The sequence below is a fragment of the Lycorma delicatula genome, chromosome 4, assembly GCF_047948215.1.
Source record: "Lycorma delicatula isolate Av1 chromosome 4, ASM4794821v1, whole genome shotgun sequence".
Lineage (NCBI taxonomy): Eukaryota > Metazoa > Arthropoda > Insecta > Hemiptera > Fulgoridae > Lycorma > Lycorma delicatula.
The window spans coordinates 19,237,637-19,263,088 of NC_134458.1; the positions used below are offsets into that span (position 1 = coordinate 19,237,637).

General features: G+C 39.8%; 1 protein-coding gene across 1 annotated transcript in view; it reads right to left on the reverse strand.

The window, feature by feature from the left end:
• LOC142322819 (uncharacterized) overlaps positions 1-25,452 on the reverse strand; it is a 131,734-nt gene that overhangs the window by 9,515 nt on the left and 96,767 nt on the right. The window contains exon 3 of the mRNA XM_075361891.1: positions 21,347-21,591. Within this exon, the coding sequence (XP_075218006.1) occupies positions 21,553-21,591 (39 nt within the window). The 3' untranslated portion in view covers positions 21,347-21,552. The remainder of the gene's footprint in view (positions 1-21,346; positions 21,592-25,452) is intronic.

Consider the following 25,452-nt stretch of genomic DNA (forward strand, 5'->3'; position numbering starts at 1 on the left):
CTAGCTAGGAATAAAGTCCCCGGATATGATGGTAACAAAGTGGAGTTCCTTGTTCGCACATTGCCCGTGATTGTTGGTTCTCTTACTAGGGTTTTTAATAGGTTACTTTTTCCTGGGCATTCCCAGCGTGTTGGAAAAGTGGTGTGTTGAAATTGCTCTTCAAAGGTGGCAACAAGGATCCCACTGTAAGTTTCTCTTACCGTTCTCTGACGCTCTTGCCTGTAGTAGGTAATGTTTTCGAGAAGGTCTTGTACCTCTGCATTAATAGTAGGTTAATTTCTAACCTTATGCTGATGGACGACCACTATGCTTCTGGTCGAGGTCAACTCGCGTGCCGAGATAGACCTCAGAGTGACACAGGCATGTAAGGTATTAAGGTTGTGGAGTCTTTAGCATAAGATGGTTTTCAGTGCGGAGAAAACCACTATGATGTTCCTAAAGGGTCATCCAGCCGCAACCGGTCGTCCGCGGGTTGTGATGGACGGCCTTCCTATTAGGTATGTTACCGTTTAGCGTCTTCTACTGTTAGCTGTTGTCAGTGGCTACAGAACTGTCTCGTGAGAGGCAGTCACTGTGATCGCCGGCATAAAACCCCCTTGACATTTTGCTACGGAACGTAGCCAGTGGTATATTTCCAAGAAGGGAGGCCTTCTAACGTCAGGGCGTATGCAAGAAACTGATACCAAGGTTTCGACTCTTGGCAAACTAGGTGGAACGATTATTCTACTGGTCGACACACTAATGGTAATTTTCCAAATGTTAGGAAGTTGCGAGTGATTAGCTGGGTCTCCCCAATCGGCATATTACTTAATTTCTTTCGGGACATGTTGCTTTTAGGGGTAGTTTGACTACGTTTAGGTTGTTTGACTCCGTCTTGTGTCCGGACTGTAAGGTCGATGACACAGTGGATCATGTCCTGTATGTCTGTCCTCAGTAAGAAGCTAAGCGTACTAGAGTTGTTAAGGAACTTGAGAGAGTAAACTCCTTCTTTGATCTGTGAGCCAACTGGCGGACTCGTAGAGGTTGGGCAATTGTTGCTGGCTTCCTTCGATTCCTCGCCCTGCGCAGGACGGCCGAGGGGATCTAGTAGAGTAGGAACCCGGGTGGCTAGGGTCCGCCTGGATAGTTTGACTGACCGAAGGTAGGCGCTTTGCCATCGATCCACGGTTAGTTGGATTTGAGGTGACTAAGATTATATAAGCTGTCGGCGGAACGGCGACTCCACTGTTGAAGGACATGGGATACCATGCAGTCGTGAGGTGTAGCGGCGTTTTGACGAGGCCAGATTAGAATGAGCAAGCGAATGAGCGACACTGTCGGCGGGATGGCGACTGCACTGCCGAGAGCATCGGATGCCATGCGGCTGTGAGGTGTAGCTGCATCTCGACAATGGTTTATTGAGGTGAATGTCCGCGGGACTCTGCGATGAAGCCGAGTGGGAGTAGGAGGTCTGTCCGCCTCTCCATAGTGGACAAGACCGGAGTCCATAATTTAACTTAATTCTGGGGTTTGAACAAAAGTTGAATTCAGTAAGGGAAATTAGGACTAAATGTCATTGTTGCGACCAACATCTTTGGTGGTGTGTTGTGTTTAATTTGCCTCGAATTACTAGATATTCATGAAATTGGCTCATAATAAGTAGAACTGGGCGCGGGGTTCGTGATTCGGCGAACTCGGTAGCTAGTTCAGAGGGATATGATGTAAAACATTCAAGATGTCCAGACGAGCCTACTGTGAAGGCAAAAGCTAAGTTAATAAATCACCGATGCAAATGTCTACCGAGGCATTTACATCGGTGGCATCCCAACGAGGCCAGGCTTATTACTATGAGATGTAAAAAATCAGAGGGTGATAGACGACTCCCGTTAAAGCCCATCAGGGCAATGAAGGGGGTGGGTGGCGACCGGAACGTTATTAGGCGGGTGTCTTCCCCTACGGGATTGGGATGTAGATAAATCGTTTCCACAGTGACTCTTGTATCATATCGCGGTGGTCTACTACCACAGCGAACTCATGCAGAACCCGATCCTGTTTGCAGTTGACGTAACTGCCTTTGACAATGTTACACTTTACTCGGATAATATTTACAGGCGCTATGTTTATAGGATTTTCAGATATGTGTATTACATTAGGCCAGCAGCTTCCGTTTAAAACCCACCAAAGGAGCTAGGCTGTGTTTGTTAGTGGAATCTATATATACAGTGTTTTTTATTTCCGTTTGCAATGTATTACTGTTGGCTCTGATGTGTACGAGCCGTCCTAAATCTTTCATCTGATTTTTAATATACTTTGCAATATCGTCCAACTTATAGCAGCCTGTAGGTATAGCAATGGTATTTTTTTACCTTTCGATATGTTGTGGTTTTCATCTTATGTCAACATTTTCCGGAAGCGCAAACGTGAATCTGTTATTTACATCGTCTTCAACGTTCGGTATGCTGTTACCGGTCATTATGTACTTGTAATCCCATTTCCCATCGTCCCGGTAGCAGTTCCAGTTCCGGAAAGAACGTGTGTGTGATTGAAGATCCTTCACCGCTCAGCGATAATGAGTACGACATCGTTCTGCAATAGAGGAATTAGATGCCAATATTTAATATGTCATTCAATTTCATTATAAATATTATGTCACCATGAGACCCACCTCGTTTACCGTTATTTACCATGAAGAACGACACTGGTGTCTGCTAGTAGGTATAACTATGTATATGATAGCGATGGATGTCAATAAGGTATAGGTACATATATGGTAGCGGTGGCGGGTGTACTGCAAGAGCAGTACCTCATTCTACGTTAGTGGTAATACCGTATTAATGATAAATTACACATACATGTAATGGAAGGCGTGCATCCTGCACTATAAGACATGGAGATAAAACACGCATGCAATGGATTTATATTCCGTAATCTGATGAATGGATGCTATAATGAAACAGATAAAGATTATCTAAACCTAAAACCAATATTTAACGAAATATTGGATTATTTAAAACTCAGCAATGTTTGGTAAAACAGTTCCAGGCGTACTCCATGGTGGTGTAAGTCAACTACCGAGTGAGTGTTTGCTCAGTTGTCTCCGAGCTCTCGGAGGTGGACGGGCGATTTCGTAAACCTCTGTTTCGTTTGTTATACAAGTCGCGATGCAGCTCTCAGTGGAACAAAGATACACGATCAATTTTTGTGTAAAACTCGGCAAGTTTGCAGCGGAAACTTTTCTAATGGCTCAACAGGCCTTAGAGGATGAGTGTTTATCTCAAAGGCACAAGGCTACAGATGGCAAAAGGCATCTTTGGAAGAGGTCGACGACGAAGCCCGCGCAGGACGCCCGTCAGCCTCTTCAAACGACAAAAATGTGACTCGTATGAAAGAACGTTGCAAACAGACAGTTGAATGAGTGTTTGTTTAATGGCCGAGGCGTTAATATTCCACAAACTAATGTCCACAAGATTGTGGATTTGCACATGAGAAAAGTGTGCGCGAAGCTTGTCCCAAGAATTTTTACCGACGACCAAAAATCTCTCCAAATGGAAATTTGTCAAGACGTTTTGAAAATGTGTAAAATTTATCCTCACTTTTTGGACAATGTTATCACGGGTGATGAAAAGTGGATATTTAAGTAAGACCGTGAAACGAAGAGTCAAAGTGCCGAGTGGGAGAGCTCAGCTTCCCCTCGCCGCAAGAATGCTCGAAAGAACAAATCAAAGTTCAAGACAGTGCTCATTGTGTTTTATACATCAGGGGAATCGTGCACCGTGAGTTTGTACCTCCCGGGCCAACCGTTAACTCTAATTTTTTTTCCGTAGAAGTCTTCAAGAGAGTGAGAGCAAAGGATCTGGGGCATCAGACCAGACACTAACGGCGATTGGAAACTTCACCATGACAGCGCGCCTGCTCATACTGACTTCTCCATGATCAGCAGATGGCCAAATCTAATGTGGCAATGCTGCCCCAACCACCCAGACATTTAGACACGAATTGGCTGAATAAAATGTAGAACTAGGCGTGGAGTTCGTGTTTCCGCCAACTTGGTTAGCTAGTTCAGAGGGCAACGATGTAGGACATTCAAGATGTCCGGATGAGCCTGCAGCGAAGGCAAAAGATGAGTTTATAAATCATTGCTGTAAATGTCTACCGAAGCATTTACATTAGTGGCATCCCAACGAGGCCAGGCTTATTACTATGAGATGTAAAAGTTAGAGGACGAAAGACGACTCCCGTTAAAGCCCATCAGGGTTAGGAATGTGGGGGGTGTTGTAGCGACCGGAAGCGTCACAAGGCGGGTGTCTTCCCCTATGGGGTTCGGATGCCATATCCACCCTACAGTCCCAACATGGCTTCTGCAGAAATCTTTTGGTTTCCCCGTTTGAAATCCTCCTGAAAACCATCGTTACAGAAAATTGTACGAGGTGAAAGCATCTTGTGAAATGGCTTTAAACGCACTTCCTAAACAGGCCTTACAAGATGCGTTACAGATTGGAAATCCTGCTGGCAAAGATGTATCGACGCAGGAGAACAATATTTTGAAGAATGTTAATGTACAGGTATTATTATTCTTATTTTTAAGTAAATCAATTTTTTCTCATTCTTGTAGATTGATTACTTTACTTTCCGGAAATACCTTGGTATAACGACCGTTGATGATGGTGTAGTCGTTTAAATTATACCATGCCCTTTCAACTCCTCCACAATGGCAACGATTTTTTGTTCACACCCCTATTACCAGCCCTATATTTATCGTATAGTTATCGAAGTCTATCGACTAATTCATTTGGAGCACCCCATTAACTATATTCAGGTCTCAACTGTTGTGGATTTGATTGAAGTCTTAGCAGTCTAGAGACGCTTGGTCCTGTATCATCATCATCATAATGCATTCTTCTTTTCGGCGGGTTTTCTCTCCTAGCCGATGATTGTTTTGTTCCTGGAGATTTTATTTCATTGTATAGTTTATCCGTATAGCGTCTATCTTTTGACCGCTTTCTCGGACTTCATAATGCTTATAATAACTCATGAACTGCTTACCTTTAAGCGTACGAGATCTTTTATCAAAACATTTCCGTTGTGATGTATCCCTGTCATCATCAGACTGTCAATTGGACTATGTGTACACAATCTACTGTCTCTACGCTCTCCAGCAGGAGTGAATTGGTGGCGGCTCAGGCTCTGAGTCCTATTTCAACTGTGTGAAACATGTCCTTTACTAGATGTAAAGGCAATAGGCTGAGAAGGAGACGAAGTCGGTGGCAGATGACTATCACTTGCCTGTATCGGACTCCTTTTGCGATGTTGTTTACGTCTTGACGAGACACTACGATTGCGGCAATGACGAGTTACTTCACGAGGACTACTTATGAGACGAGAATGTTTCGGTACTATTACGTCAGAACTGAACGGTCGAGATCTTTTAATGACTGATCTGGTTACAGAGTCAGTTCATGGTATGGTGATGGCTTCAGAAGGAGTAGGTGTCACACTAACAGCTTGTAGGGATTGCGGTTAATTGAACATGTGTTCAGCATAAGGATTCACATACAGTTCTGGTATGATTTTGCTAATAGGTGCTTGTCTAGTAGTGCTGAAGGAAAACGTCTCGCTTAAAGGTCTGACCGGTTTTTTCAGTTTATACAATTTTCTGATATAATGTACTTGTAGGACTTACTGCTTTTCACCTGACCGGTTGCCATTTAATGAGCACCTGTCGCCTTGAGTATTTGTCTGAAGGTTTGCATATCGCTTTTATGCAATACCAGTTGCTTTTATACCCAGCTTTAAATCAAAGGTTTTGTAGAATAACACTTCCAGCAATCCGGGCGTGAGTTTAAATGTTTGTTCGTAGATAAGCATTCCATCTTGGTCAAAGCTGATCGGCTTCTCTCCCATATTTCAATAGCCGTGAAATGCTTGACCCTAAACACAGGGTCTAACGTTTTAGATTCACGAATTTCGATTATACGTCTTAAGAATTCTAATGTATGTGTTTCGTCGAATATGGTATGTATTTATTTTCTACGATATCGTGAGTCTCTCCTTCAATTGTCTTTTCACCCATATTACTAGTCTCATTACTAGATATGCTCTCGTCTTTCAACTCATCACCGCGTAACTCTTCTTCCTCACTAGTCGAAGGGGTAATGATATGGCCTGAATCAACTACAGTGAAAACGGAATCAACTATACTGTGTGTAGTTGATTCTGTCTGATTCAAGGTATTACCAATCTTCTTTTCCTTTTTACCTAAAGTTTCTTTGATTTCCTCTAACGGTTTGGTTACGGGTTTGAACAGTTTATCCAACTCTTCATCGGTCTCGGCTAAATTATTGACATAGGATGCTTATTTACGTTTGATCATTCATTGAAACTAGCCATTTCTAATTTCAGCTTTTCATCCTTCACTATGATCGACACAACCTAAATTATGAAAACAATCTACATTGTGGTAATAATATATTATGATTATCAACGGTGCAACGGACTCATTATTGGTGACTGATATTAGTGATGAATGTGTCAATATCGATCGATATCTGCCTATGTTCAACTCAATTTCTTTATCTGTAACTATAAGGCCATGAGGTTAATTGTTTCAAGCCGTGGAGAAAATAGATTTAAAGTCGTAAAGCGACATTGTCAGTACTTACGTGGTCCTTGTACACATGCGCTAGATTAAGTTCGCTCTGTTTGAACACTACCAGGAAGTTGCAGTTGTACGGATAAGGTGTTTTGGCGTCTTAGCGTAAGACTGAGTCAGGTAGAAGCAATCGATATTGTGTCGACCGCTTTCAAATATTTTGTTGTTTCTCTTCAATTACATCATCGAATATCATTATAGTGTTGTCGGGCTTCTTCAGTTGATATAACTTGTTTATCTTTCAAGTATGGGAAGTAGCCGATCTCAGGTATAGATCTCATTAACGTTTGAAAAGAAAAGATACTCGGGCTGATTGCAACGACTTGGAAAACATTTAAATATTTCCGAAGCATAATCCGTTCGGATGGAATAGTAAACTGAACACGGCGATTGTTACCATAACCTGAACTACCACATACTATACACTGATAGTACTTCAAAATAGTTCGTCATGTCTCTGACTTAGTCCACCGCTACCACATCCGCTTGACACGATGATATCGTCGAAGTTGGACACCATCAGCTTCTGCTACTCTTTAACCAACTTCATCTCTATATAGTGGTTATTCCGATTACTGTTTCAATACAATATCTGATCGATCAACCCAGAAGTTGTATGATTTATCCAATCCCAGCCTTTTGACTAGTAACTTTTACGACTAGTAACTTTACGAAGGATAACCTTTTCGATTAGGTGCACGTCTTTATGTGTGCTCTTATTCAGTTTGTATTCGTAAAATTTACCTTTCAATGCTTCACCGCGAGTATCGATCAATTAATAAGTTAGGGGTCGGCTTTCGGTACGCACAGCGTAGATCATGAAGATTTCATTGGACCAGTTTGCTAGATAGCGTTTGGTGAAGGGTTTTTATACTTACTTTGCGTACGTGGTGGTTCACTTTGAATTTATATCGTTTAATATTAACAGGTTTTACCGTAATGGAATTAATTCTTCTCTGTACCTGCTCTTCATTGCCTTTATTAACATCTTTCTACTTCATCCCTATAATCCGATGCAACATGTTATTACATTCATGTACTAGTTTTACCAGCAAGTCCAGCCACTTATACAACCCTTTCTCTGTGAATTTTATCCAAATTTTAGTCTTTTACGTCCTGTTGGCGTTTCATATTTCACGTTGTCTTTCACTGTTGACGTAAGTGTTTCATTTAATGCTTTTTCAGTATGGAAGTCAAAGTCGTTATCACGTCGTCAGCGATCTTCGTCTTAATCGGAACGACGGATGCGAATTTAAAAAAGCAATCTATCTAGTCATAATGTACCTATACATTTTGTTTATTTATGAGTAAGGATTCATTTCGACCAGCTCAGCTTGGTATAGATCATTCAGATCATTCAACCCTACTCCACGAGTCGGGTAATTACCTCCCACTGGTCGATGTAACTCTTCAGTTATTTCACGTTTTACGTCGTCGACTCACTCTAAAAATTAGAAATATCTATATAACCATACCATATTTACACACTATTGACGGGTCAAATAGTATAACCATTTCCAGTGGCTTATCGTAGGGACCACAAGCTAGGGTGTTCTCATTATCAATACTCACTTGTTTGTCCTCATAATTCACCAGAGTTCACTTATTTGTTACTATAGTGTCAACATTATGTTTTCTTGATCAAAAAAGCCGCATCAACATGCGTACTTCATGATCGGCAACATCTAAGCAGGACCTGTAATAGTTAAAGGTGATTTAATTTTTTACCATGTTTTTCTTGACAGCTTTTGCTTTTTTTATCACTTTGCCATTAGCGGTACGGAATGTGTACAACATAGCTCTAACCCAAAATCACAATGCCGTTGGCCTCATCTTTAAATTTTCCAAGTACCTTTTTGCTCAAACAAATTATATTTTTACACGATGATTTGTTTTTAAAAATAAATTTTTTATAACGCTAAATATCATACAATACATTTCATATACATTCAAATATTGAGCGCATAACATTATTATATAAGTTATGCGTACATGCTAACTTGAATAGGACGATGTGAATCGAACGAGTGCCGTACATGGACTGAAAAATTATTATTATAATTAACAAAGGGTGCAGCTGCATTGCATTTCATCAAACGGTTGATTTCCTAGTATTTTAGTGATATGCGGCACACGTAACCTATGGAATGGAATGCGTCAGTATTTTACTGCAACATAATTTACATGAACAGTTGGATGGTCTTACCATCTTATTGTATTGTATTGGATTATGTAAGCGGCATTATCTGCCGCTTACATAATCCAACTTATGAAAGCGGCAGATCAGATCTGGACCTTTATGCCCTCGTAAACGTCGTCGGTTTCGATAAAAGCTATCGGTATCCATATACAGTAGCTGTATTTTAGAACCGTATTTTAAAACATCACTGAGTAGTGAAAATCGTGCATCAATGTTTTATTTAAATCTAAGATTTTTAGGCCGACGTTGATGAACTTATGTGGTAGACTGTATTTTTCAGCATTTCTATACCGAACAGGTTTTCTTTATAAATAATATGGTCTTTGAATGTTGGCTTCTCAATGAGTTAAGGTATTTGTTTCTGATCACTTACTAGTTTGAAGGCCATTCGATTCCGGACGTTTTGCATGCATTTGACGAAAACCGAGTTGTTCACTTGCTTGTAAAAGTCTTTCCTCGAAATAATTCCTAGCAGAGTTGTGATCGATATAGGCTTTTCGCCAAGGACTCTGATTGAACTGTAACACTTTACACACCTTTGTCACGAGCAAGCTATTTCTGATGGCCTGCTTTAGCGTAATATAATGGCAAACATAGTGCTTTTTCGGAAATAGTGTGGTGAGCAGGACCACCACACTAGGTTTTTCTAGGTCAGAACCGGGCAGCATTTTGTTGGTTAGCAGAAAAAGCAGCTCGTTTTTTAAATCGTGGAGACGAGAAGGATATAAACGTCAATGCACTATTTATCACCAATCCCTACTACACTGTAAAGTATTTAATGCAATAAATAGTACAAAAGTGAAACTTATAATAGATGCAAAATCGAAAGCGGCAAATGGCTGATATTAAACGCCTACGTACGATAGGTACTTGGCAGGGGTTGCTATGAATGCACCTTCCTTCTAACGTGATGAAATACGTAGTCTCCAACTTTACACTCTCCACGTCTTCTACATTGCTATTATCCGTCTCCGATGAAGGTGCATTTGTCTTGTCCGCCACCTGAATTTTACGTATAGTACTCGAAACGTTAGGTGACAGCCTTGCAGTTTCGATCAGCCGCTGGAATGATATGAAGTCCCGTTTATCCCCTTAGGCTGTAGCACGGAGAATGTATACATTTGATTCGCAAAGATGTAGTCGGCCTGTTTTGATACGGTTGATTCGCTATCGTTTGGTAACTGATGACATGATAAATGATCAAATGCCGTCGTTCTACACTTGCTTGATGGTGATGCCACAGAGTAAACAGTATTGATTTTATAAGAGTGCGGATATGCCATGCCAGTAAGCACCGAGCTAGTCGAGTTGTGGACGGCACCGAGTGCAGACGTGTTTCCTAGCTCCGCGATATTTTACTTTTTGATTGGGTTTTTTGGATTTTTTACTGGATACGGACATCGGAAATTATAGTGGTATGGTTAATGGACACAAGTGCAAAATATTTTGAGTTTCGGGCGCAGATTTTTTTTTTTTTAAGTATTGGTGTTTTTTGAAAATACAAAATTTTGAGGAAAGTGTAGAGAACTTTTAGTGTTACAGCCCTTTTGGACAACGGTTAAGAACCGAAGGGGTGTAGGATTATAAGTAAATACAACTACAAGGCGATATACACGGACAGAGTGAGTTAAAAAATACTTTGAATAAGGTTTTTTTTAAGTGTTTAAGTATATACATTTAACTTATATAGAGACAAAATTTTGCAAGTCAAGCGACAAGCTCTGGCTTGTTCGTGACGTCATTGAAATACAAGTAAACAAGGACTTGTAAAATTTTCAGAAGTTTTACTCTGTACTATTAGAAATTTTTCTGTGTTTGCGATACTTTACACGGGCAAACTCCTATCCTCCATATCTCCTATAGTTTTTACCATAGAACCAAAATTCCCAAATATCTATCCGAATCCAAAGATTTCTGACCTTCTGACCCCCCCATATTTTTATCCCCCCAAAATTTTCGACCCCGGATTTGGACACATACATTTTACTTCCCCCTAAACCCCCCAAATTTTGTGGGGCGCCCCCGCCCGTGTGGGATATCATAGGACTCGGAATCAACCCCTGATTTCGAATCCGTGTCATGAGAAGACGAAGCTCGCTTCCAATAGAAGATAAGGCCTCTCAAGAGGCTGGGCCCTCGAGGGGAACTGCCGGAAGGAGGGATAGTGTTTCTGAAGTCTCAGAAGACATGGACATTACAGGATTAAATCAAGGAAAAGCAAAGTGGAAGACAGTAGAGGGGAGAACTGCCAAGCGGCCAAGAGCAGGCTCATCAGAAGAAGAGGAGGCCCCCCTTAATTTGAAGGAGGTTACGTACAAGCTGAGTAATGCACTATTACAGCTTAGGCAACTAACTGGCAAGGCCAGTGTAAAAGCAATCAAGGCTCATAAGAGGGAGCTGACAGAAATTTATAAAGATTTACAACGAATAAATGATGAGACTCCAGACACAGTTGACCAAAGTACGCAAACCGAAAGTCATGGCAGGAACGAGATGTCAGATATTCTAGATGTAGAGCTGACAGATAAACAACTGATAGACAGATTACCCACACGATGGTCAACCTGGGTAATGAACAGGCTGACCCAGGAGAAAGATCTAAGACCAGGAGATGACAGCTGTTTTTTCATCGATTTGAATGGATTAAAGCCGTCCAGCCGGTATGCTGGGACGGCACCTGGGGCAATGATCTTACAAGACTCCACCATCCTCGAAGATGGAAAGATCACAAATACCAGAACTAGGTACACGGTAATCTATGACTCTAGAGAAGGAGATAAGATAATGGCCTCTCATATTGTAAAGGCCTTAAGAAGAGCTGTAGGTAAGCCGGAGTCAGCTGTCTTTGTGGTTCCCAGTGGTCCAACGGGCATCATAGTGAGAAAAATAGTAATATACATGATGAGGAAGGGTAAGACCTTGCCGAGGATGTTACTCCCCAGCCTGAGTGAACAAGGGAGGGCAAGGTCGAGATCGGTATCAACAAGAAGGGGAACCCCCCCGGTCGTTGAAAGTAAAACGGTCGTAGTAAGGGCCCCCGGTAAATCTTATGCCGATCTGTTGAAAACCATGAAAGAAAAGGTTAAGGTTGAGGAGGCCGGCGAAATACTGTCAATTAAACAGGGAAGGGATCAACAACTAGAGGTCCGAATTAGTGGGGCGCAGAAGGCGGGGGAGTTTTCCTCCCTGCTGAAGAACAGAGCAGAGGATCTCCAGGTGGATATAAGAGCAAGAGGGGACCGCAGAACAGTCGTTCATGTAAAAGACATGCTGGGCGACACTACTGAGCGAGAGGTCAGGGAAGCGGTAGAGAAGGTACTAGGAAAAGGAGAAAACTTTCAGATCACATCACTAAGGGAGGCATTCGGAAACACAAAAAATGCCACGGTGGTCACAAGTCAAAGGAATGCAACGAAATTAATTGCAGCAAGGCTGAGAGTAGGGTGGGTGAGTTGCAGGGCCTATATCCGGACGGATATAGAGAAATGTTATCGATGTTGGGATGTCGGTCACAGCAGAAGAGAGTGCAGAGGCCAGGACCGTTCAAACCTCAGCTTCAACTGTGGTAAACCCGGCCACGTAATTAAAGATTGCAAGGAGGCGACCATATGCCTGGACTGTGGAGCAACTTCACATAGGACCGGGAACCCGTGCTGTAACAAAGGTCATGACTAAAGTAATACTAGTTAATAATAACAGGAGCCTACTCTCTAGTGATTTGAGCATAGAAATAGCAGCTAGATACGAAGCGGACTTCCTGATGGCCACCGAACCTAATGTGTATTCGGCGGCCAGAGAACAGTGGCTGACCGATGGGAACGGTGATGTGGCAATTAGAAAGATCGTTGGAAATGTGAATTATGATCTGTATGGTAGAGGTGACGGACTCATTGCTGTTGAGGTAAGCGATAAGATTATAATAGGCGTATATATCTGCCCTAACTGCAGTCGGGAATCTATTAAGAACAGACTCCTTGACCTCCAACAAGTCATTATACGAGCTCGGAAGAGAATAGTGGTTCTTGGAGACTTTAACTGCAGGACTGTTCTAGCTGGAGCAGTCTCCTCGAACGCTAGAGGAAAACTCCTGGAGGAATTACTGGCAGCGACAGGAATGACATGTATTAATGACGGGACAGCCACCTACCAAGCAAGAGGGCATCAATCGGTCCTGGATTTAGTTATAATTGATGGAAGGATGCGCACTGATGCAGCTGATTTCATGGTTCTTAATGACGAAACAGCCAGCGATCACGAGCCATCTTTGTTAACTTCAGAGAGCAACGGCCAGAAATAAGACAGATAAATAACAATATCAGACTGTCTGATCAACAGATGTATAGGGTGGCTAATAATGCGGCAAATAGAATTAGAAATAGTACTCAGATAACACCTGAAATATTCCAAAATATAGTTAAAGAAGAGATGGCGAACATACCGAGGAGAAATAATATTAAACACAATATGGTCTACTGGTGGTCCAGGGAGATAGAGGAACAGCGTAGAATTATGCAAAGACAAAAGAGGACGGCCCAGAGGTTGCGAGCTAGAGGTGGTTCGGAAATAGGATGTAACATTGCGACAGAGCAATATAGGCAAGCGAGAAAGACGCTTAACTTCCTCATAAAGCAGGCCAAAAGAAGGAAATGGTTAGAACTATGCGAGGAGTTGAATGCTGATCCGTGGGGAAAGGCTTTCAAAATAGTAACCAAGCGGCTTGGGAGACAAGCTCCGACACTGAATGAAGAAACGGCTGCGTTGCAGATCAGAAAGTTATTCCCCAGAACGGAGGAGCAATATAATAGAGAGGTGATAGAATGCCAGGGAGGAAGATTTACACAAAAAGAGGTCATGGAAGCTATAAATAAATTAAAAAATAAGAAAAGCCCTGGCCCAGATGGCATCCCAGCGGCCATCATTAAGATAATAGCTAGGATCGTACCTTGCAAAATAGTCGACGTAGCCAGCTACGGCCTACAAAATAGAAGCTTCCCTGAATGCTGGAAGGAAGGAAGAACAGTCTTCCTCTCAAAGGCAGGACAAATTCAAGAGAACACAGCATATAGACCGATCACGCTCATAAACAATATGGGAAAAGTAGTTGAAAGGTTGTTAGAAAATAGACTTAGAGAGGAAATAGAGGAAAAACAATGTCTACATCCGGAACAATACGGATTTAGAAAGGGACGGTCCACGGTGACCGCAATCGAGAAGGTAAAAAACTGGGCATTAAATTGCAGAAGCGGTACATGGAGGACTAGAAAAATCCCCATGATCATAATGCTTGATGTTAGAAACGCATTTGGTACGGTCCCCTGGACAGCCATCATTGAGGCCCTTCAAGCCATGCAAATAAGTAATTACTTAGTAAATCAGATAGATCAATATCTGCAAAATAGGTTCATAGAGGTCAAAACCCTAGAAAGGAAAGCGATATTTCAGGTATTCGGAGGGGTGCCGCAGGGATCTGTCCTTGACCCAACCTTATGGAATGTTTTCTATGATAAAATCTTCAGGCTGAACTACCCCGAAGGGGTATCGATAGTAGGATATGCGGATGATATCGCAATATTAGTAGAAGACAGAGATATTAATGAACTGGAGAACAAGGCAAACCAAGCGCTAAGAACAATAGATGAATGGATGGAGGATAACAAATTAGAAATAGCTCCTAATAAATCCTGTTGCCTGGTCCTCTCGGGTAGAAGACCATTAAGAAGTGTGAATCTAAATATCAGAGGACAGAGAATTGATGAAGTAAAAGAAACAAAATACTTGGGGGTACTTCTGGACAAAAGTTTAAGGTTCAGCAAGCATATTGATATGATTTGTGGGAGAGTTACTCCTGCTATAAAGGGATTAAGAGGATTATTTCAAAACCACGGCACACCTAAAATGGTTATTCGAAGATTGATAACCGCGGCTATCACTTCGGGGGTACTGTATGCGGCTCCCATATGGTGGGCGGCAATGAACATACAGCGAAATAAAAAGAAGTTGAGAAGTGTCCATAGACTGGCATTGCTGCGTGTAGCTGCTACTTACTGTACGGTATCGTATTACGCGCTGTGCGTACTGAACGGGGTCCTACCCATAGACCTTCAGATAAAAGCCAGAATCCTCAGACACAGCGGTATGTTGAAAGAAGAGATGTAAGTGATTATAGAACAAGAATGGCAAGAAGAGTGGGCAGGGTCCAGAGTGGGAGAATGGACCAGACGTCTAATCCCTAATATTAAAACCTGGAATAACAATAGACTCGGAGATGCCAATTTTTACATGACACAGTTACTGTCGGGGCACGGCTCTTTCGGTCAGTATCTGTATAGGATCGGGAAGAGAGCCAACCCGCAGTGCATCTATTGTCCAGAGAACGACGATGCCGAACATACGTTGTTCATATGTCCAAGATGGGCCGTTAACAGAGGTCAAATAGTAATTAATCTTACACCAGAAAATCTCATAAACTGGTTGGGGTACAACAATGAGAACTTGGAATGGTTCCGCAGGTTCGCCGGGGAGGTACTGCGGGCCAAAGAGGATGAAGACAGAAGAATGGGAGTATAAACAGTAGGGTAGGGCGGACAGTCACTCCATGGAGGGCCCGTACGCCTTGGTGTGCGGGTACCTGAGAAGGGGGTGAACTCCAGGGGAGTTTGAGTTTGGGTTAAAATAAAAGACCAAGTCCCGGTTGGCGGGGTCGTCCCTGCGGGAGCCTAGGCTCTTTGTGGGGTTGGCGCTGTCGATTAGAGGCCAAAGGCGTAAAGACCGAGTCCCGGTTCCCTGCTGAGGCGCTGGGGGACGGCATAGCCGGACCTTGGATCTAAAGCGGGGAATTAGAGGCAGGCAATGTAAAACAAAAGATCCGAGACCGGAGAAGCCAACCTGCCGTGCCGGACGTATAGCCGGCGGGTGGGGAACGCCTCCTTTGAGTAAAAGGACACTCTTCCTGACTGAGTATACTTAATTAGATATCCGGTCGGGGAGAGTAGGGGAAAAAAATAAATAAATAAAAAAAGTAAGCACCGAGCTGATACCGCTTGGCGACCGCGACGGAAAAGCTCAGCGAAATGATTGCCGTTAACGGGGATACAATGACCGATATAAAAGCGCGATTTTTCTAGTCGTTTTGATCCTATCGCTAAGGAAAAGAAAATTTACCAAACGAAAAACATAACGAATTGATTATCGATAAGCCATACTTAATCTTAGAAATTAAAGCAGTAAGGACTCGACAGGGGCGTTGTCTGTTAGCCACTGTTGAAGGTGACACCAAAGAGCTGTTTGGCGTATTCTTCCCCATTAAATATGTAATACATTTACGGATGATGAATTGCAGCAGTTTACAACCCTAGAAATGAAGTTGATTACAAAGATACCATTAATAGATCACACGATATGGTAATACCAGCATAATTCTGTTCTGTTTATATACTTTAAGTAGACGATCAAGACATAAAAAAATATATAAGTATTTGATCCTACTCTTAATCAACTATTAACATTTTACTTCGGTTTTGTATTTGGTAAAATAATTTAGCGCTTTTTGTATAAATGGCTTTGTCTCCTCTGAAGATTTCAGAGCCAAAACGCATGAGATTTTTACTTACCATAATGCAAGGAAAGCTACCCGTTATTTTCCTGCACGCCTGGCAAAAGCTCTGAAACCTTTCTAAATGATTCGGGATAGGTAAGCTAAAATAAATAGGACGCATATATTTAGTTATAAACATTTATTATATACATACATAAAATAAAATACAAACTATTCATTTATTCTAACAATTCAATATCATGTCTTCCATTCGTCTTTCCTTTATATACTAGTTTTAGTTTTAATTATGTTATTTTTTTCAGCTGGTAATCAGTAAATCGAGTCGCATATCGATTCGGTAAGCAAACGAATTCCTTTTCATCATCCGATAAGGTTGCTACGATATTCAGGCCGAATTAAGGGTCAACATTCGCATATTGGCGACTGGGGCATATTTCTTATTAATTTCCATTTCTTTAGCTTTAATATCTCTCTATGAGACTGATTGGTGATAAACAGCTGACATATATATTTTACACTGGCCATCGTTATTAAGTCCAATTACCACCGTCCTACAGTTGCTTGCTAGTGATGCCGGCGCGTTAACAATATTGATTTAGTATTACGGTAGGATACCCCCTGCCAGTCAGCACCGAGTCACTACCCCTCAACAGGCGGCACGAAACTGATGTTGCGCAACTCGACCGGCTATAGAGATCGATGTGGAAATCGCAGCATATGAATCAGAAGTAGTACTCCATACCACTCCTTATTTGACAGTTTTTGTTTAAGTATAATCTTTCTCACTCGCTCAGTCTCTCTCTCTCTCTCTCTCTCTATCTCTCTATCTATTCAATTGTTCGTTTATTTACTAAATCATATTTCGCGATATGACTATTTTGATTATTTTTTCTTCATACTGCTGCCAATCTTTAAATTATTATTAAACTTAACGACGACAACTTTAGTTCCGCCCTTACCCACCGCAACACCAGTATTTTCATCCAGTTCATATCTCAACTGCCAGCGCTAGCGTCTACTTTAGTTCCGTTCCAACATGCCGGAGCGCTAGTGACTTCATTTAGTTCATATTTTACCCAACAGCACTAGTGTCTTCATGCAGTTCATATCTCAACCAGCAGCGCTATTGTCGTGAGTCTCGTTGCAGGCGAAAACGCCTTTATCGTCACATGGCCTTGAGATGTGCTAAACTCGTATCTACATAAGTTACGAAATTTAGATATACATCACACCTCTGGTGTCACATGGCCTTGAGATATGTTCCACCCTAAGTTAATTAAGTATGGCGTTTAGATCCGCTGTAGGAAACAACTAATCTGACGTCACAAGGCCTTGAGATGTGCTAACATCGAACCAGCGCTCTACACCTCGGCAGATAGACCGTCTTGAGGCACCCCGCCTGTAACGTCACATGGCCTTGAGATGCGTTAACATTGGGCCTGGTCTTTGCACCTAGACCACTCAAACGATACAACACACACCTCTGACGTCAAATGACCTTCGATTATGCTTCCACTCGACCAGGACTCTACATCTAGGTTGATAGACCATCTTGAGTAAACCCCCACCTATGACGTCACACGCCCCGAGGCACCATTGTCTTGGCCCCCGCGCCGGCGATGTGACCTTGAACTGAGCTTCAACCGCCATATATATCCTACTATTTACCAAAATATTATTGTTTTTGAAATTTAAAAAGCAAGTTACATGAAATATCGACTTCTGTTTTACGATTAAAGTTATTATGACTATTAATACGTAAAAAAAAGTGGATTATTATTTTGAAAGTACTAATGATTAATTCCGATTAAAATGACATACCGGTTTAATCTTTTTTTTTTAAATAACTTTGTACGACTAAGTATTCTTGCGGTTTAGTTTAAATCTTTGTTTTATATTATTACCGTGCGAAAATAGGTTCTTAGTCCATTTTGTTAGTGTACATTTTTAAAGATATCCGGAAAATTTACCGCTAGTAATTAAATGCTTGCAGTTTACCGCCGCGTTAGTTTATCGCATAAACAATTTATAGCGTCCAAACGATCGCTAGCATATGTACTGTCAAGATGCAGTGAGATGTGTTCGGTCAAATCGTAAAAAGTTATTCTTTATTCAATTTTCTGACTTGAGCTACGATTAGCATAGTTTTGGAATTCTATGAACTACGTAAGAATAGTACAGAAATAAAAAAACACATATACGGAAATACGTAATGTAAGTTTAATAGGTAAATACATGGAAAACAAAAATAGGTAAATTATGTATTTAAATAGTTACACATGTATCACAAAATAGTAAGTGATCCATTATTTAAAGGATATAACGATCGATTAATTTTAAACTAAACTAATTATAACATTAAGTATGTCATAGTAGACTGCAAAAATTCAAAATTAATGTTTGTGTGATCTTCAGAAGAGTCGCGTTGGGATAATTAATTACTAAAATACTGTAATATTTACGACAGAGTATATCCATTATTAATAAGAAATATTTTGCGTTATACCTTTTAGATAATCGACAGTATCACCCCCTGTTTATGGAATGCGACCTAAAAGCCTTTTAATTCGTTCATTATAGATGTGATACTTTATTTTGTCGTCCGTATCGCTTCCACTTAATATCGTTCGCTGCAAATTTCTTTAATACTTTGTTCCTTTTTAATTTTATCGATAAATTTCCAGATGTTGGGGCGATAAGCAGCGACTTTGTTTCTGAAAATCTCTATGCAACTCTTGAACAGAATTGTTCGTTTTCGATAATCCTTCAAAAACAAGCCGGTGTACGTTCCGCATTTCATAGGAATAATTTGGCGATCGACGAAGATGTAGTCTGGTCGAACGTCCGATCCGTGTATTATCAAAATAATCAACAACTTTTTCGATTCTGGAGGAAAAACACCATTTTCAGACAAATGTTTAAAAATGACTGTGACGATAGCAGCGGGCACAAATGCAATCGTTACAAAAATTCGCATATTTAAAGAAAAATTAGCATCGGTTTCATAACATTGTTTCGATCCATTATTCTGAACGGAACGAAAAATATTTATTTTGTGAACAGTGGAAAAAACAACCCGTTGCGAAGCGTCAGGAATAATTTTATGTAAGCATTCAACATCACCGTTTCAAAAGCTATAGTTATTGAGTGCGGGGACGTAGCCGGTTCGATGCTGCAGTAGAGATAGGTACTTTTTCTCAGACTTGTTAGGCAATAATGTGTAAACTAATGGAAGTGATATTTTGTCCTTGAAGCTGATAAAAATGTTAGGGAACGGTTTTGAAAGTCACATTGGCATACCGATGTTCACTTTGCGCTAACGATTGTAAATCTCTTTTCGTACAGAAACTTAACAAGCGACTGTCCTCGGGTCCAGAATCAAATTGTAGGAACGATTCTCCATCGCGTGATATTTTGTATTCTTCTGTATAGTCTACGTTTCTACGATGTTTAAAGAACTGGGCCCTCAAAATTTCGATTTCTATACTTCAGATAGCTCGTTTCATTGTAGTTACAATTGGCTGCCGTTCGGCTGCAGCTTTTCGAAATATTTGAAATAATACTACGTTTCCTATTATTTGTTGTTTCCGCATAAGTTAAAACGGTATCAAGAAGTTGTCCCGCCTCAATTCCTGCTGCATATCCACAATGATCGTGGTCCTTGTACGTTTTAAGGATGGTGTTATCTACCATGGTAACTCGAGCGGCACGTTTAGATTTTCAGTAATTTTGACACTCTTTAGAATTTTTCAGTTTGCTTCTCTTTATAAAACAAATGTCTACTAAAGTACGATTTCGACTTTCCTTTTTCTGATTTTAAAAATTCCACCGACATGATGCGTTCACAAATCAAAAAGGATGAAAAATAAAGTCAAAATAAGAAACCATTGCGATTCTAAGAGATTATAATCATATAACCTCTCTAATCAGCACCCCCTATAAAACATGCTATTGAACTTAAAGGGATTAAGTAGGACCCTACCTATTTCCGATTTGGGGAAATAACAGATGATTAAATTAAACCGCCTGCAACGATCTGTATTTCTAGGAAACGTATACCTAGCACATAACTTCCGTTTTTAGCTGCACTTAATTGTTAAATTACACCTAGAGAAAAACATTATTTACGATTTAAAGCAGGTAATAAATTTGTATAAATTATACGTGTCGCCTGATGATAAAATATGCTAGCGATAATTTGTAGCTGCAAATCGTTTATGCGATAAACTGACGCGACAGTAAACTGCTAGCGATTGATTGCTGGCGGTGAATTGCGGGCGATACACGTTCCTAGACTCATTTAGAAATTAGTTATAATTTTCTATAATTAGAAAATAGTTATAATAATAGGATAAAAAAGTATAAGGATGCAGATTTTTTTTTAATATTTTATTTTATTTTTTTTAGGAATTACGCAATCGATATGCTGGAAGTTTTTGAAAATATTTATTGCAGACAATAGAATGTAGTTTCAATTTACTTGAAGTATAATCAGGCTTAGCGTTTTTTTTTTTGTTTCTTTTTCATTTAAGTTTCGTATTCCATATTTTATGTACATTGTACATTTTCAGTTTAGCTAATTTCGTCGATTTGGAATGAACATTTATATTCGATCGCCTAACAAGTACGCGGTAATTTAAATACTGCGGTAAATGACACAACTATACAATCGACGGCTTGTAATCTTTACGTGCGCAATAAAATTACCGATATGATACGCATCAGCCTATGATAGACAGTTACTTTGCTCACCGCATTCGTTGAAAAATACGAGTCGTCTTCTCGAATAAGAACAGTCTGCCGAGTAGTTCATTAGTACTCGATCGCGTATAAGGGTTACAAAAGTGTAATTTATCGTCAAGTAGTTAAATACTGCTCACATCACGCCGACTCATATTCTTAATTACCATATCTATTTATGTTATTTTCGTAAGAATAATCATAAAAGAAATTATCGGGTTACCTTTATTTACAGCTGGAGGTCTAGGCAGGAAGATACCCCCGTCAGCGGACGCATACATCTTTGAAAGGTGCGCATGGAATCGGTCGTTTCCACAGAAGCTGATGTCCGATACAGGTTCGTTTCGACCGTAGCTGAGGATATGACGACGATGACTGTAATGTTCTTGCTGAACTCCCTGCCCGCCTTTCGCTTCTGTGTGAAACACGTCACCACGTCGTCCAAGGATTAGAGTCGAGCTCACCCACCTAAAACGATGAAAGGAACGGTATGAAACTAAAAAAACACACACCATGAATTATTCAAACAGCCCTTAAGATAGGAATTTTTAGATCGGTCACATGCTATATTAATATTTATAGAATTCTTAAGAAGTATTCTGAGCAGAAGAGTAATTAAAAATCCAAAGTTACGTACAGAAAAAAATAACTTCAGCCCGTAGCCTAGCGGTTACTACACGTTAGCGATAGTACAAATATCCTCGAGTTACGTGGTTTTACTGCTTTTTTCCACTCAACGGAAAATTCAGTTACCGATCATTTTCTTTCTCCCTTCTATAATAGGTAAAGTAGCGTAAAACAAACAAATTAAATAGCTAAGCGGAATACTAACTCAAATTTAACGTTTAAAAAGAATTAAAACAAATTTTTCATTTCGTATTTCTATTAAATTACACAGCAGAAATAAATGTATTTCATAAAAATTTGATTTTATAATCGCTGGTTTTTTGTATTACTAATGAATAATTTTTAACCGTGTAAAACATTTTTTTTTTTATTCTTTATTAAATGAAAATTCTTGAGACGTCAGAGATGCAGTAAAAATATTAAAAAAAACATAAAAACTTTAACTTAACGTGAAATTATACGAATTTAAAAACATTATTTCAAAGTGACACAGTAACTTTCCTTAACATGTACACCAGATGCTACTGTATTACAAAAGATGTACGCGGTCATTCTGCATCGTACGAGGTTTATTGACGATAAATCTACAAATGTATTGGACAATTTTCACCAGAGTATTATTATCGATACGTAAATTAAATTTCATTCCTTCTCCCTGGATATGCAGCTAATATTCTAAACTTAAAAAAATTATCGTTTCTTTATTTAAATGGATTCGTTCTTACTAATTAAATATTTTTGAGGCAAGCGCAGAATATCGGCATGCACAATTTTATGCTGTACCGCACTGGAAAAACTAATACTTATCGCATTTTATGCACAGTAAAGAAATATTCCTTCAAGAATTTCCATCTTCTTTGCAACCTGCCTACCACTTAAGAACTAAATCGTTCATCATTCCTTGTTTCCGTTTATCTGTCGTTAATTTTCCTAGTAAAATAATATATCTGTTACGGCTTATATTATTATTTAATCTTTCAAGCGGTGAAAGAAGATAATAGATTCACGGCATCTGTTTAATTATTATTTGTTATACTTTGTAAAAAATTAGTGAATATTATCGTAACCGTTTTCCGTAAGTTAAGAAAATACGATCGCGCCGTAGTTTGATTTCCATAAACTATCGGTTGGTTCAAACATTAAACCGGATGAGTTTGAAGCGTATACTATGATTCGGATTCTCCTGACAATCTACGATTATAAACGTGTATTGTCTACGCCGACAATATATTAGGCTTACACACATCGTAAAAGTCGCAAATGAGGCGAGTTATCGCTTCTAGGTAAGTAATAGATGTGGTCTTCGACTTTTATCCCTTCATCAGCGACACGTTTGAGATCTTTTAGCGAGGTAGATGCAATTTTTTCCCCGGTTAATGAATTTCATTGACTTATTATAAATTACTTATAAAGTGATATTTAAATTTATCGATATTACTAAATAATCAAGGTTGTTATGAAATAAAGGGAACGATGTATATTTTAAAAATTTACACGCTCTATAATATCTACGAAACCGATGTGTTACGGATGAACGTAATTAAAAGAAAAATGGTTACCGCGATTATTCTAATAGTAAAATTTTTCTGCGGAATGAAACTATTTATACAATTTTTGGTCGTACTTATTTCAAGATTTGTATATTTAATAATAGAATCTCATTAATTTTAATCGATTTATAACACCACGTATTGACTGAAATTTATCGAATCAATCGCATTAATCTTAATAAGTTTTCCTAAATAGTAATAATTCTAGTATTCTACAGTTTGGAGTTCATTTTGTTTATTTTTTCAATCTGAAAAAAACGCGGAAAATTCTGAAACGCGACGGTCGTTTCGATCGATAAACAATCACCGATAGTCGCTGAGGAAAACGCATACGTAAAAAATATATTAAAATGCAAATAGAATAAAAATTAAAACAAACGAATAATAAATAATATTAATCGACAAACAGTACTTATAAAATACTATAAAACAAGTACTTTTAATTTTAAGCCGGAAGAATTGAAAATTAAAGTAAAAATTATACAATTTATAACGATAGTAGTTCTTTGCGATTTCGTTACAGCGAGTAAATTATTCTTTTAAATATTGCTATCGCTATACTAATAGTAATGTTTTATTAATTACTACATACTAGTAAAATTTTATTACTATTTAAACCTCCGATCCGGCTGCCCAGCACAACTTTACAGCACGCCTCTGTTATAGGTCGGATATATAAAAATTATCTCGAGGAAGATAAAGCTAAAACGAACCTTAACTCTATCGAAGAAATTAACGCCCGTGAACAAAATGTTGAATGCGGGTATGAAAGTTTAATATTCTTATTATAGAAAACTTTCACCCTTTTTCACAAATTTAAACTTCAAACAGATATCGAGTATCGGTCCCCTATGGTTGTCAAAAATGACGTTTCTGTTGATAAATTTAGTTTCCCGACTATCTAAATCCTGCTTATTACCGCTATTTAAAAACCTATATTTTTTTAATAAACACATTTTGTGACCGACTTCAAGGCGTTGCCGGGCTACAACCGATTCTTTTACGTCAGACGTGGCGCAACCAACAGTATGGGGGATGCGATTTACCATTATAGTTATTATTAGTACTATACACTAGTATAATAGTTTTAGATCGGTAGTATTTATTCTTTGGTACTTACGTTTTACTGTTATCATCCGGTGAGATCACCGGTGATCTCAATGCACCGGTACTAAATTCCGAGCAGTTGCCCATCTCCTGCGTGCGGAGGAGGCTTTACAGCCTCACGATGGAAGCATGGCGGCATGATTGCCACAAATGACTAAGGGAAGGTCTTTGTATAGCTTTATACAGGATCTGGGAGGATGGTATGCCTCTTCTAAGTTTTTAAGGGAAACGGGAGCCTGAGTGCTCTCCAACCATGTAAATTTAAACCAATATTTGTTTCGGTTCCGCCTGGCAGCTGATGAGCTGTGCGTCTGCGGGGAGGTCCAGTCGAACGAACACATGATGTTCGACTGCCGAACTCTTGGGGGGGGGGGCAGAACTCAGGCTACCCTATAACTTAGAGATGAAGGGGAAAATTGGCCATTCATAAGCGGCGATTCAATGTGGCGAGAGTCGCATTGTCAGACCGTGTGGGAGTTCCTTGATGCGGTTGCTTTGTTCAACCGACATCAGTAGTTTATCTAAGGAAAAAACTCCTACCGCGCTGCTGTAGGAAGCTAACCGAGAGATATGGCTGGCTACCAGCCAGATTAAGGCTCGAAGCGCTTTAATGGTGAACAGGTACTTGCTGATATTCACCAGCCTAGGCGTGGCAGCGAATTGCTGTCATTGACGAGATAAATTTAATTATTGATAGTCATATATGTTTTAGTAGTTGACGGGATGCGCCTACCCATTTTAGCAAATATATGACAAGTGAGGGGTTGGGACACATAATCCGATGATGTATGGTACTACGATTATTCCGCTCACGCTGTTAGATAAGCTCTAGGAGCTATTTACGGCACTGTTCGCTAAACTGTTTCATGGCTCAGTACCCGTTTGTGGCACAGACATTCGATCTTATGCTTTAGGGTGACCTAAAGCCAAGGTTTACTTGGCAAGAAATGCCAAGTAAACCAATACTGTTATGTTTTACGATTATCTTTTAACATTATAATTTTTTTAACGCTTGTACTCTGCGTGCTATTTCTCTGCCGATAAG